The 15763-nt window shown below is 37.1% G+C and overlaps 1 protein-coding gene across 5 annotated transcripts in view; it reads right to left on the bottom strand.

Moving 5' to 3' along the window:
• Positions 1-4065: 4065 nt before the first annotated feature.
• Positions 4066-15763, bottom strand: part of RhoBTB (Rho-related BTB domain containing) — a 147751-nt gene continuing 136053 nt past the window's right edge. For all 5 annotated transcript variants that reach the window (XM_074173629.1, XM_074173631.1, XM_074173634.1 and 2 more), the window contains exons 8-9: positions 12099-12332; positions 4066-7964 (exon numbers count right to left, since the gene is read on the bottom strand). In XM_074173629.1, coding sequence (XP_074029730.1) covers positions 7671-7964; positions 12099-12332 — 528 coding nt within the window. In that variant the 3' untranslated portion in view covers positions 4066-7670. The remainder of the gene's footprint in view (positions 7965-12098; positions 12333-15763) is intronic.

Here is a 15763-nt window from a genome sequence, read left to right as displayed (position 1 = left end):
CGAACTCAAACGACAACTATATTTCTTTTGTTGATTCTTATAAATTTTGAATATTCTCTACTTTCTTTGGTTTGTGTTCAGAGGTGTTTTCGGGCGTTTTTCGACGAGTTTTTGATTGTGCAGAAACTCAAGAAAACCCGTTCGTCTGGGAAGTTATTGGTTATACTGTAGACGACCCCTCCCGATATAGAAGGCCCCAACACTCTGTCGAATGAGGCCCTCATGTCCCCCGTTAACGGATGAACAAATTTTTCATCATTCTCACCCTAGCCAGGTAGGGGTACACCGTGAAGGGCGGTACTGATGTCTAAGAGCTTTCATACCGCCACCACCTGTCAGTCATGAACCCGTTTGTTCTTCTGACAAAAATCAGCTACAAGGGTAAGGGAGCTAGGCTCCAACCTGTCTGAACTGAAGATGCTTGGTCGGTTTTGAATACATGAGCGCCAGAAAACGCCTCAGAGGTTATTGAGAAGTTGAAGTTCTCTACTTTGTATAGTGAATAAAAGTAATCGAATGTTCTTCTATTTCAAATGGTATATGAGGTTTTTTCAATTGAAATTTATCTATTTCAGATTAAGTCAATCAAACTTACTGGATACACTATGAATGAAGTTCAATTTTTCAACATACGTTGTCTTGATTTTGTGCACTGAACCATAAATGAAGTAATACAAATCAGTACTTAACTGTCTGCAGTTAATCTCAACGATCAAATCGGTTTGTTAAATGAGTCATGCGAGTTTCGAATCAAATTATTTTCGGCTAAAATACTAGTACATATTTATATTAGTTTGACGAATTGACGTGGAGATACATTATGTGTTGGATAAGCAACAAAAAAATATATTTGATAACGCAATTTTAGTCGATCAATGTAGATTTATACTTCAATAATAATAGTAATTGTAGTTTTTCAAGAAAATCACAATTTTGCTCAACTGGCTATGGACCAAGGTTCTTCCGTCCTATACTTCAATAATTTTTATGTATTGAATAAAAATCAGGCAACATGGTATGAATCATGTGTTTTCATGATGAATTCATTCCATGGATATTGGAATAATTGCATAGGTGAAAACTAAATGTATCTCACTTTATATTTTTTACAATTTTTTTTGTCAGTAATTTTTTTGAAGTCAAGTAAAACAGTGGTCTGTGCTGTGGTCGTGAAGTCATTGACATTTGTTATGAACTTGGCAACACAGCAAAATCTATTCATATTGCCTCAGAGTAACAAAAGACAAGAGGCCTTTTCCATCCTTACATTGAAGGCAGCATAACTTTGTTTGTAACGAAAAGTAAGTTGGACTATAAAACAGTGGCGGTCGGTTTATTTGATAACCGAAGGGATATTATATATTCATAAAATAAATCATTTCAGGTGAAAATGTATTCTGTTCAAATAGTTCCTACTGGAAATCTGATTTGTTATTAACGATTATGGAAATGAGGCCAGTTTTTCTACCAGCTACTAGATTTTCATTTATGTATGGCTTTATAATAAAGCGCGTGGTTTACTGGGTTGAAATTAAATTATTCCAAATGAACTGATTCATAACAATGATAAATGTTAATTTCAAAAGTAATGAACTTTGCTTCATAAAATTAGATGAAGAAATTTGTGATTTATTCTCAGATTTGACAAACAAGCGGTACGGTTTGTGATGTCCGATATAAAGAATTTTCGATTAGAAATCATGAATATTTTTAATTACGATTGGGGTTTGATATTATTCTATGATTTCATTCAAATTGGTATCTAGGGTTCTTTGTGGACTGACATTATGAAAGGGGATATTTTTGATGTTTGTAATGATCGTTTTTTTGATCTTATTCTTATGAATGTAGTTTTTGAAACTAGGTTTACATTATTTCATTATTTGACATATCCCAATCAAAAAGAGGTTAAAAAATGACAACCGTCATTTCTTATTGAATATTGTCTGTATTTAACTCGAAAGCCTCGTGCAAAAAAAAACAAACGGAAATCATATTCTTTGTGTGACCTAAGTTAGTTGTTGAGTGAGCAATAACAGATATAACACCGGTTGCACAAGAATAACTATTTAGTAAACAAACTGAACATTGAGCAAAAAGCTTTTTAATCTGTTGATTACAGAATGGATATGATCTATGGCACACATATGAAAAACATATTTTTCATTTTTGAATACAGTTTTTTCATTTACATTAATGATTTTTCGTTTTTATAGAATTCGTTAGTATGAATTATTAAAAAAAAAATAATGTCGGTCTACAAAGACCCCTAAATACCAATACTGAATGAAATCACAAAATAATATCAAACCTCAATCGAAATTATAAATATTCATGATTTCTAATCGAAAATTCTTTATATCGGACCTCACAAACCGTACCGCTTGTTTATCAAATCTGAGAATAAATCACAAATTTCTCCATCTGATTTCATGAAGCAAAGTTCATTACTTTTGAAATTAACATTTATCATTGTTATGAATTAGTTTATTTGGAAAAATTTAATTTTAACCCAGTTGAACCACGCGCTTTATTATAAAGCCATACATAAATAAAAATCTAGTAGGTGGTAGAAAAACTGGATTCATTTCCATAATAATTAATAAATAATAAATCAAATTTCCTGTAGGAACTATTTGAACAGAATACGTTTTATCCTGAAATGATTTATTTTATAAATATATAATATCCCTCCGATTATCAACTAGACCAACCGCCACTGTCTTATGGTCCAACGTATTTCAAATGTAAACAAACTCTTCATAACCTCTCATTACCCGCCACTCTCACCCCTCAATTACAGAAAAGGATAGTACGATAGTCGTTTCAAAACACATGTATTGTATTGGTATAGACACCGTACAGACATGGGAACTATGTCTAATTATTACTCTGAGCATATTGCATAATTCAATTCAAACATGATAATAATTACACAATTTTCACACTATGAATTTTATTTAAGAGGCGTTTTGCTACTAGTAAGCTTCATCAGTTGGACTGAGTTACATCATTCTACCAGTCCACCTCATGAATCTATCGTGTAGGGAAACTCGTTTTGAATAAAATGTAGGTTTGTTCTGGTTCTAACATCCGAAACTGTTTGGAAACTGCGCAAGACATGGTACGTACAAGCGAAAAATCTCAAACAGTCCGAAATAGTCTCGGACACCTGTTTAAACCAGAACGCTTTTGAGGAGACCACTGTGCCATCTATCGTATATATGTCCATTTTGTTATGTAGCGTATCCTTAAGTCAGTTCAAATGTTATCTACCCTCAATCATCAATTATTCAAATCAAATATAAAAAAACATTCAAACAAATAGCCCAAACAAATTTCCACACGAATGCGCATGAGCAAGGGGAACAGTTCTCAACAGTTCAGCCTCGAGAGCAAGAACGATTCGGGACGGTTCATTTCGCAGTCGAAACCAGATCAGAGGATTCATCAGTCCGAAATTATCCTCAATAAACCAGAACGCTCTATATCAACTGCGCATGATCCCGACGCCCTAGAACCTGAATTTCGTAGAACCAGAACAAACCTGTTGGTTTTTTCTGGTTCTAGGACGTCAGGATCATGCGCAGTTGATGTTGAGCGTTCTAGTTTATTGAGGATAATTTCTGACTGATGAATCCTCTGTTCTGGTTTCGACAAAGAAATGAACTGTTGAGAACTGTTCCCATTGCTAATTCGCATTTATGTGGAAATTTATTTGGGCTATTTGCTAGGATGTTTTTTCATTTATTCGATTTGAATAATTGATGATTGAGGTTAGATAACATTTGAAGTGACTATAAGGATACGCTACATAACAAAATGGACATGATCAATAGTATTTTTTCGTCTTCATCTCTTCATATATACGATATGATGGCACAGTGGTCTCCTCAAAAGCATTCTGGTTTAAAGAAGTGTCCGAGACTATTTCGGACTGTTTAAAATTTTTTGCTGTTTCCAAAAGTTTCGGATGTAAGAACCAGAACAAACCTTTTTCTTCTTCCTGCATTCTTGTCGTTCTGGTTCTGATTGTGCTTGCAACATTGCCAACTTGTTTGAGAGGTCGATTTGATGGTTTGTTCCAAAGGTGAGAAACATTTCATATTACTAAACAAATACATTATATTTTCAATACATGAATTTTTTTCTGCTTCACATTTTGGACCGTGGTTTGAAAAGGGGAGTAGGTAAGTTTTAATGGTAGTGACGTCGCAGTTATTTTTGAAACTTCGATTTCCCTTCAAAATGAAGAAATTTGGGTGTTACTTCCTGATGAATGGAACATTCTCTCATATTACTAACGAATAATCAATGATTATATTTTTTTTCTCGAAAAGTGTAAAGGTCTATTATATGAATTCATAAATTTAATTATTCACTAAAGTATCTGGGCAAAAACATAATTTTTTAATGCGAAATCATCTATTAATCAATTCCACACTTTTTTTTATTCAATTACGTCGATTTTAAATAATCTTTACAAAACTCTCACAGATATATTCAAATATGTATGTACTAATAACATCTGACAACTTCATTCATGAAGTTTAAATCTACATTGATATTTATCTATGTTAACAGTGGGAAAGAAAAATGCCTCAAATTAAGATATGAAATGAAGTGGCAACAATCAATAAGGGAGCATCTACACTGCTTTTCGAAAAGTTGGTCCTAATTCAATCAATAAAAACAGTGTAACACTGATCTTTAATATTCCTTACGAATATAGGAATGAATTTTTAAATGAAGAACTAGACGGACCTATTTCGAGTCGAAAATTTTTCAACAATTGATTTGTGTTTTGATTTTCACGAGAAGGAAATATCACAAGCTGTTGTATTCACTTGTTAGATGACGTTTGCGGTGCAAAAGTGAGTTTAATAAAATGCATAATGCAATTTTTTATGTAAATTCTCGAACTGGTGCATTATTTTAAATGGTTTTGCAAACATGACAAAAATTTTAAACCACGATTTTACTGCTTGTTTGATCATATCGTCGCAAATCATGATTTTGTGAATCTACTAAATCTTAGGTTATAGCAGAAATTTAACTTATTTAATACGAACTTTTTTGACAGTTCATGAGACACAATTGAGAGCAGTTTCTCACAAGGTCAGTCTAGCTTTTCTATACATTTTCTTAGGAATAATGTTGTAAGTTGAGTGAAACGGATGAAACTAAAATCTTCAAGCAAATTGAATACAATATTTTCTCCAGAAATTGTACCTATGCTCTCATACACAAAAATGTACATATCTTTTCTTATTCGCGTGTTGCTTTCAGGTTCAATCTTCAATTAGGAAAGCATTCATTTCAATTTAAAGTCAGTATATGTTCCAAGTTGGAGAATGAAAAAAATATAGATGATTCATATAGGTATAGTCGAAGTAAACGATACTGTGCACATTAAAAGTTTGCGGCACTCTCAAAAGCCAAAAAACCAATATATAAAAATGAACCGGCAGCGAACTAGTCCACGTGGACTGTAAACTTGACGTAATGGATAATTTACTAACCGTTTTGACGTTTGATGATTGGCTGAAGAGTCATAAAATTAAATTTGGAGTCATGTTACGGTGACGAATAGAAATGGAGGAATGCATTGATGGTTATCGCCGTCGTGTTCAGGAACTGATCGCGATTTTGAGTATTGAAATTCGATATTGGTGCAGTTATAATTACTTAAAATTTTTGTCATCTGTTGAAAGCAGACATCTTCCAGTGTAGTGATTCTAATAGCGATGGTGAACAATGCGAAAAAGAGATACCAGTAAAGAAGATTCAGATGCATTCGAATATTGAAACACAGAGAGTATGTTTCAATGTATATAAAGAATCTACATCTTAAGCTTGGTTTCGAGGGAAACAAACTATTACAAGCAACATCAAATTTGACCGAAATTCCTTTCTCAACTGTATATATATATTACGCATATATTGTTTCCATATTTTTAGTATTTCGTATTATTTGCTAAACAATTTCTTGAAATTCATGGGTTTTTGATAAAACTTGAATCTTTACTAGCAAGGCTTGAATATTTATATAATTATTGTCTACTACGACTTTACCAATTTGAGAAATGTTGTGAATGAATTATTATGATTATATTATTAATGTTTGTTATGAAAACTTTCAAGCTATTGTTGTTTTACTTTCTCTTTCATTACAATTTAATCACATTTCAAATCACAGACTTTTCTAAAAACCTTCAATCATTGTTCTTAGTAGAGATCGTTGTCAATTAGAATCAATGTTCTTTCCTATGACACATAATTGATTATTCATTCTACCCTTCCCATCAATTACTTCTCCCACTGAATTACAAGGAAATTCACTGTATAGCAATATTCGAATGTGATATCAGTAATCACAATTACTGGGCATAAATCATTTTCTAATGGGTTTTATATTGTATATATAGTGAACGGTTATAAGCGTTTATTACAAAATCAATAACGATTGCTTTCCTATACGAAACCTGTGTAATTTTCCTGCAATAATAAAACTTTCTCATATTCTTTTTCAGCGCAATCAGAAACTGCAGAATTTCTACTATATGTCATTTGAACTATAGAAAATCGCGAGAAGTTTCTATTGACCAATTATAATATTGGTTTGGGTGTTATTTTTATGAGGGGACTATTTTTATTCTCAAATTACCTACTGATGAACATGAGAAACTCATTATTTGAAGAAATAGATATTGCTCTCCCAAATACAGAATTCATCAACATTTTATGTGTTCCGCCAATTAAAAAAAATCCCCTTTCCCCCTCCCTTCAACTTCATTATCAGCCATCAGGCACTGGACTCGGATTTTGAGTTTTCATTTTCATCTATCCCTTTCCCAGTTTTAATGTGGGTTTCATGTATTCAATATTCTCTTCATGAATTTTTCTTCTCCCATTCGTTTTTGTTATCAGATTACTTGTTTGAAAATCATTTTATTTAAGATTACTTAGTGGAATAGAAAAGGTAATTAGTTATCATAACCTTCCATTAAAAAAAGTATGAGATCTTGAGAGTATCAGCTGAGAAGATGGCGAAACGTCAATTTCCATAAAATATCAAACGGATGATTTTCTTGAAAAATTATTCTGCATATGTAATCTTCTATTATCTATTATAGGAATGTGGGATCTCACGGCTGGCATCAATGTTTTGGTGGTTTCCGGATTTTTCCGTGGTCTTTGGTTACAATCGCCAAACGTTTCAACTGCAACGGCGGTAGTCATCTTCAGTGCCGTGGTCAACTGAAACTGATACGTCAGTTGATGACTACCGCAGTTGCAGCTGAAACGTTTGACCACGGCAATCCTGGAAACCAAATAAAAAAAATTCTTTTATCTATTTCTGATTTGTTTCATGTTTTAGATTTTGCATTTTCTTTATTCCGAGGGAAACAAGAAAAATATTTATTATAAAGTATTATGGCACGATTCTAATTAAACTTTGCAAGTAAAATTGTGTAGTACTTCGAACTTTTCCAGGATGATCTGAAGAGGACACATTTTTCCAAATTTACGAACTACATTTATAGTTCACCTGATTCACTCAACATTATGCAGAACGAACATATATATTATACACCACCTGAACATACATACCTTACCTCTTAAAACTACGGTAATGTAAGACAATAATGAATATTTTAGTCACAGTTTCAGAGTTGGCTTGAAGACAAGGCCGGGTCGGACTCTGATTTTCGGGAGAAACACAGACAACCCGAACTCGTGTTGTTGGGCGGTTTCAGTTCCTTGTCGCGTTCCGCCAGGCATTTCTGGTAGTAGTCGAAATCTTTGAGGTACCATACCGGCGGCCAACGATGTTCGACGAGATACGCCTGGTTGTCTGGGTGCAGGAGACGTAGACTTCGAGGAGACATCCGGCATAGTTTGTTATAGTTGACGCACAGGTGATTCATGCACCAATCTGCCAGCTGGTGGCCATTGTGCAGCTGCAACAAAGACGATAATAATGATGTAAATAATACTAATGAATAATAATAATAATGCGTCGACAATCGCTTTCCGAATCGGAAGGACGAAATCCCGGTCTTGCGATTCGGAAGATTGAACGGCGTGTACACAAGATGGAGTCTAAGATCACGTCGGCGCAACAACACGCGTCTCGTATCCAATGTGTGATGGATTACAGGGCGGCCAACAGGCCTTTCACGCCTGCGGTGCGGCGAATAGCTGCCAAACTACGACGTTTCCATCACACTTTGAGTCAAGGCGTGCTGCTGACCACCAAACAGCACTGCCTTGATAGGATACGAATGCTAGTGGCTGCTAAGAAGTCACTAGTGAGGCGAGCGAGAAGTATCGCGGAAAACGTTAGGTTCCACGAGAAATCTTCTCCAAGAGCTTCCACGTTTTGTGGATAATTCGCCGACCGCTGATCAGGTGGAATCCTTCTGTAAGGATATCTATGAACATCCGCAGCCACTCAACTTAGACACTCCAGCACTAGCGCAGTTCGAAGCTTTCAACTGAGAGCTTGGACAGCCTGAGCTCAATAAACTGCGCAACCCGAAAACGGATGACGTTCGAATATCCCTTGTGATTTCCAAGAACTTTGCTGCTCCAGGCCCAGATGGGCTGAACACTTACTGGTGGAAAAAACTACCAAACACCCACCGCCATCTGGCTAAAGTTTTTTAACTCATGGCTGGACGGAGAGAAGCCGATTCTGGATTGGTTTGTCGACGGACGGGCCGTTCTCATCCCCAAAAGCAAAGATTTGTCAATTCCTAAGAATTACAGACCGATAACATGCTTGAATTCGTGTTATAAGTTGTTTACAAGCATCTTATACATACGAATACTCACCGCAGTTGACCGAGTGTTCGAACGGATATATGAGCAGAGAGGGTAGAAAAGAGGAGTCGCTGGATGTAAAGAGAACCTGCTCATCGATAGATGTGTAACGCAGGACTCGATACAGTATAAGCGTAACTTCTCTATGGCCTAGATCGATTACCGTAAGGCATTTGATACAATATCGCATGAGATCATCTTGCATTTGCTCAGATGCCTTGCGGTACACGACAAAATAGTGAGATGCATTGAACAACTGATACCACACTGGTGAACTCGCTTCACAATAACATCTGGTCAAGCCAGAGTCCAAATAGTGTGGGTCACTTTCAGGAAGGGGTTTGTTCCAGGGCGATTCCCTCAGTCCCCTCCTCTTCTGCATCAAACTATTGCCATTATCAGTTGCGCTCAGAAATACTCGAGGGTATAACTTTGGCACCCTCGGAAACCGGAGGCACAAGGTCACCCATTTGTTTTATATGGATGATCTTAAACTTTATGCCTCTGGAGAGAAGGATCTCCATCAGTCCTTGAGGGTGGTGGAAGAGTACACGCATGCTATCGGTATGAAATTTGGGATAGACAAATGTGCAATGGTCCATTTAAAAAGAAGACGATGCAATGACTACGGAGAGGATGTGCAGCTCGTATATGAAAGCATCCTATACCATTTGGATGCCGGAGAGACGTATACTTACCTCGGGGTGGAACAGCGCCACTCACAAGAGGTAACTGCAGTGAAGAACTCTCTCCGCGACAAGTATCAGCACAAACGACAGATCTGGACATCGGAACTGTCGGGGAGGAACAAATTTGCTTGCCGTTTCAGTCTTACCCTACTCGTTTGGAGTAGTGGAGTGAACTCGGGAGGAGTTGTATCAACTCGACGTAAAGACCCGAAAAATGATGCATCTCTATCAGTTCCACGGTTGTACTTCCCTCGACAACAGGGAGGCCGTGGACTTTTGAGTTTGGAGTGTCTACATGACATAATGGTACTGGATATAGCCTGTCGTCAGGAGTTCGGATCCCCTTCTCTGCATGATCCGTGACGTGAGAGAGTAGGAATTGGAGCATTTCTCTTTCGGCCAGCTGCCCGGGTAGCTGATGAACTCGGTATAGTTTTCGAAATTGAACGAGGTAACCACAACTCTGTCACAGAGTTGGAACCCGTTCAGCAAAAAGGCTCATATAAAAGCCGCAGAGATCACCTCACTTCTACGGAAATACAAGGATAAGCCAATGCATGGGTCTTCTCCAATAACATTGAAGACCTTGGCTTATCAAAGCGCCTGAATTTCGCTTTCCTCAGATCGAGTGGGCTGAAGTTGGAAACTAATAAGATCATCATGGCTTGCCAGGATGGTGTCTTCAACACCTTAGTCTACCGCAGTCGCGTGATGGGTATAGATGTTCCCGACACAATGTGCAGGGCCTGCCGTGAGGCGCCCGAGACCCTAATGCCAGCATATGCGGAATCGGCCTATATCCATCGACATAACGCGGCCCTAAGAGTGCTATATTACCATCTACGGCACTCTTACAGTATTGTCGAGACACCGGTGTTTCCCTACGCTCAGGGGGATATTGAATCCGTTGTGGGAAAGGAGAAGTGCCGAATTTATTGGAACTATTCGTTCCCCACCCTTAGGCTCATACAAGCTAATAAGCCTGATGTAGTATTTCTCGACCACCAGAGCAAGACGATATCTGTCGTGGAGTTTTCAGCTCCTTGTGAGACGAATATCGTCCGAAAAGAGGCAAAAAAACGGATAAAATATCGAGATTTTCTCTTCGAACTCCGCAGACTCTATCCAGCGACATAACGCGTCCCTACGAGTGATTTTTTACCACCTAGGGCGCTCTCACGGGATTGACGAGACACTGGTGTTGCCCCACGCTCCGGGGATATTGAATTCGTTGTAGAGAACGAGAAGTGCCGAATTTTTTCGATATTTTCTCTTCGAACTCCGCAGACTCTATCCAGATCACTCTGTCAAGACGGTTGTTCTGATAATTGGAGTACTTGGTAAAATGATGTCCTCTCTTCTCTCGAATTTCAAAATTATGCTGGCTTGCCGCACCAAGGTAGAAATCTTAGCAGGGGAAATGCAGAAGGCTCATTCTTGACTCAGGGCATATGATTCTCGGACACAAAAATCATTTAATCCACGATGTGGGGAGTGTTCGTTGGTTGATAATGCTGGCGCGTCTTTCCGAATATATCGGGGATTCGTGGAATAGGACCTGACCAGCGCAAACTCATGTTTGGAATAATAATAATAATGATGAGCCAGATGTAGTTCTCCTGCACCATCAGAAAAAGACGAAGAATCTCAAAATCATGCCGGCTTGCCGCACTAAGGCAGAAATCTTAGCCAGACAAATTCAAAAGGCTGTCATTCTTGGCTCATTGCGTTTGCTGAAGACACATGACTCCCAATCCCAATGATCACTTACCACACGGCGTGGTGGGTGTCATTGGTTGATGATGCTGTCATGCCCTCCCGAATGTGTCGGGGCTTCGAGGACAGGGTCCGACCAGCTCTACCTTCAGTAAAATAACAATAATAATAAATACGCAGGGATAGCCACCTGACAGCTGAGGCCTTTGACCTCACTCTATGCCTCTGGAGAAAAGGATCTTTCAGTCCTTGAGGCTGATGGAAGAGTAGACCATGCCATCGGTACGAATTTTGGGATAAACAAAAGAGGAGGACGTGGGGGATTACTGAAAGGATATACAGCTCCTAGATGGAAGCATCCTACACCATCTAGAAGCTTGAGAGACCTATACTCACCACGGGTTGGAACAAGAGGTATGTTTCATAAACATTAATGCCTCTGGAGAAAATGATCTCCATCAGTCCTTGAGGCTGATGGAAGAGTACACCATGCTATCGGTATGAATTTCGGGATAAACAAAAGAGGAGGATTACGAATTGGATGTACAGCTCGTAGATGAAAGCAACATATACCATCTGATAGCTGAAGAGATCTATACTTACCGTGGGGTGGAACAGCGCCACTCACAAGAGGTATGTCGCTGAGTACAATGATTTCGTTGTCAGACGGTATAGTGTCAGTACTGTTTTTTACGTTAATATAAAACATAGGTTCACGAGTGGAACGTTTTCCATTCATTTTGAATGTACTAATAATGCTTTTGACATTACAGGTTTCGAATTAGTCGTTTATATAACTACTTTCGTTATTCTCGATTGAGAAATGGTTGTGTTTCAACTCAATAAAATAATAAAAAGACATACCTTAACAGGTTCTAGCAATCTCAAGCAGTGCTCTATAGATTCAGAAGGTTGCAGACGTTCCAAATCTTCAATAACCCGTCTCTCCACTAAATTGACAAGTCTTGGCAAACACAGCCTATTCGCCAGTTCCAACAAATTGATACAGCGAATAGCAGACACCGCTGGGATTTCGTCGATGTACAGAAAACAGAGCAGTTTATGAAATGTGTACTCCCTTACTCCTGGAAATTCAATCTGAAAAAATGGAGTCACTACTAATTTACTTTTTCGTTGATAAGTATTATAAACAGAGTAGGTAGATAACTTATATCGTGGAGGTACAATATGAGACCGAATTGAAAAGTAGTATTTTATTTCTCGCTATAATTGTTATCTCAATTTTTTTTAGACATGTAAACTTCACCAAATTTAGGAAAGAGGATTACTCATAATCATGTGTCTCAAAAAAAGGTAAATTTTTCATTTTGAAAATAATCAGTGGATCAGTATGATCTAGTTGTATAGCTTGTCAAATCTAGGAAGCGACTTGTAACATATCCCCACCTGCGTAGACTACTGACAGATAGAATAGAAAAAGATGAAATCTATCGTGCGACTTCGTGCGCCTATTTGGGTTTAAGAGTGGCCTGAGAGTACAGTCCTCATCGCAAAGAGCAATAAGGGTTGATGGTTTTTCAAATTGGTGGTCAATTATTAGTTTAGTATGATAATGTGGTATTTACGTAAACGAATTTAAATGAGTTTGTTTTTCAGGAGTCTGAATGAATCCAAGAAAAATATAATTAAAATTATGATAAAAAAATTACAAAAGTTCAACTCCAGGCAGATCGGAATCGCTCACTGGTACTATCGTTGTCACTATCACCTTGATTATTTATAATAATTTGTTCTATTTCGGAATTAAGAGCAAGTTCCTTCGAAGCATAAAATTCTTCGAAACGTTTAGCGTGATCGCAACGTTTTTTCCATTACTCTTGAGAAAACGAATTGAAGAATTCGTTATATAAGCTTTCAACGGATTTGAAATTGAACTCGACATTTTTATCAGCCATATATTGTTTCAATGATGCCCATACTAATTTTATTGGGTTCAAATCTGGATGATAAGGAGGTAATCTGAGTATCTATAGTATGTCCATGATTTCTATTTTTTTACTTATTTTCTTCCATCTGAACCCAATTTCTTTCATCACTTTCCTCAGAGACTCATAAGATACCTAATAACCCTTCGCCTCCGGGCGAAAAAAATGTCAAGAGCTGATAGTTGTTGGTTCCCAGATGGATCTAAAACAACTTTAGGTTCTGGTGCAGGTGTTTTCAGTCGCAGACCCCAGAGATATCAACCTGCTTAGGAACGAAGCGGAAGCGGAAATTTACGCTATCGAATTGTGTGCGGAGAGATTGACCTCATACACAAGTCAATAAAAATATTCTCGGTCAGTCAAGCGGCGTCGGAAGCTCTTGGCTTCTACCGAGCAACGTCTAAATCGGTAGCAAATTGCCAAAAACGACTCTCCTCGATAGGAAGATTTAAAATATTTTCTCTGGTCTGGATTCCTGGCCATACTGGCCTGGAAGGCAATGAGGCTGCTGACTCCCTTGCAAAGGAGGGTGCTCAAGCTTCATCTACAGTTTGCCGGATCATTTTTGTGTGTGGGTCTTCAGCTTTCTGAAAGACCGTTCCCTGCAAGTGACCGTCGATGGATATCTTCTCGAACACTCTTCTCGAAAACTAAGTATCCAGTATATTGCTTTGTTGACGACAGCACACTAGTCTCGTCATTCCATTTAGATTCCAGGACATCTGCTGCGGATGCACATCTTCACCGGCAGCAGGAAGTTGGATATCTTAATGAGGATCTAGAAGTAACTTCGAATTGAGGTGAAAGTTACCAGGTTCAATTCAATACCACACACCCAGGCATCTGTTTTCTCCAAAAAGATAAATGTCTCCGAACCGGATATAATAATGTCAGGTTAGACAATTCTGCTTTTTGCTTCGATAAGTTTATTAGGGGTTAAACTAGACACCAATATGGCTTGGTACAATCATATCGCTGGAATTACAAATAGTCTAGTCATTTTAGGGGTTTTGTCTAGGAAAGTGGAGATACCCAGCTGTAAATTTGTATAAACTTTGTATTTTGGCACCATAAAAGTATTCTCAAAATTCATATATGCTTTTTGCACGATTTTTGACAAAATCTAGTTTCTAATGGGTTTTATGCTAATTGTATTTATTATCAATATTGTAGAGAATTAAATTCTCTACAACTTTTATTTAATTTTTTCATACGTTGAATCGTTTTTGAGATAGAGGGCAGCGCGAGCGCATGTAAAATATTATATTAAATCAACTGGTTGTCCCGATCGAAATCAGCTCATTTAAGGTTTATAAATTATTACTTGATAAATAATTATAAATAATTTTAATTTTTTCTAACAAATACATTATATTTGAATATTTTTTATTAATTATTTATTTTCAATTAGGTATAAATTTATTTTATAACACTTACCTACCCGTGTAGTTATAAATTTGTAGAGGGAAAAATATATATTACATTATGATTTAAATCTAATCTCTAGTAATTATTCTTTGATAAATAAAAATGAATAGAAAAAAAATAAAATTTTGAATAATATTTTTATTAAAAAATCTCATTTGATACATTTGTGAATGTCAAAATTAAAAAAATAGATAAAATAATTGAAAGAATAATGAGTTTTAATTTAAATTTTCTTCTTCTTCATCGTCGTCGTCTTCTCACAGTTGTAAAAATTCAAGGGCATTATCATCTTCACCCAGATTCGTTTCCAACTCTTCCATGATTTCTGGATCAAAGGACCTATCTTCGTTAACATCGGTCTCATATGGTACAGCATTGAGACAGGCTTGTCCATTACACTGGCCACAAGCTAAAGAGCATTGCAACCCCGTTTTCCTGCATTCACATCTTGAACCACTTTTGCAGTTATAGAATATCGTATTAAGTAACTCATGTGGAGCAGGTGGTAAAATGGTCATGATAGGTTCTAGTAATCCGTTACGCATTGTCCAACCCCATTTCTGGGGTTCCAAATCATGTACTAACCAAGTTTGAACTTGGTAATAAACACGATCAAAATGTTGGTGAGCTGCTGTTTTTTTTTTTTACTTTTGACCCCCAATTTTTGAATTTGCGGCCGTCGAATCATATGTGAATTCTGAGAATACTTTTATGATGCCAAAATACAAAGTTTATACAAATTTACAGCTGAATATGTAAACTTTCCGAAATTCAGGCCTAAAACGATCTAAAATGACTGGACTAAAAGGCTGCTTCTCAAAAGCTTGGAATCTCCAGCGATTCAAATCCAATGTGAATCATTACTTCCGCACAGGCCCCGCTCTTAGAGCGCCTTAAGGATTTTCCAATAGTGCTTGTGTTTTGTTTTAAAAAAAGAAACTGGAAGCTCGATGAGACACACTGTACATATTCACAACCTCGATTTCCTTCTAATGGTAAAAAATTCACCGACAGTCACTAAGATTCTACTGATTGTCATGTGTTTATGAGGATTCTCTTCAATACCTGTCAGTAATTGTGATGCATTTTGTCGAAGACTAAAATTCTAACAAGATCAAGTTGACGTATATCGTTTGTTATCATGAATCCTGAGTG

The sequence above is a fragment of the Leptinotarsa decemlineata genome, unplaced genomic scaffold (assembly GCF_025532065.1).
Source record: "Leptinotarsa decemlineata unplaced genomic scaffold, Ldec_3_MD MMD2_tig00000251_RagTag_RagTag, whole genome shotgun sequence".
NCBI lineage: Eukaryota > Metazoa > Arthropoda > Insecta > Coleoptera > Chrysomelidae > Leptinotarsa > Leptinotarsa decemlineata.
Note: the sequence above shows the minus strand (reverse complement) of the source record. Positions and strands in the feature narration are given on the sequence as shown.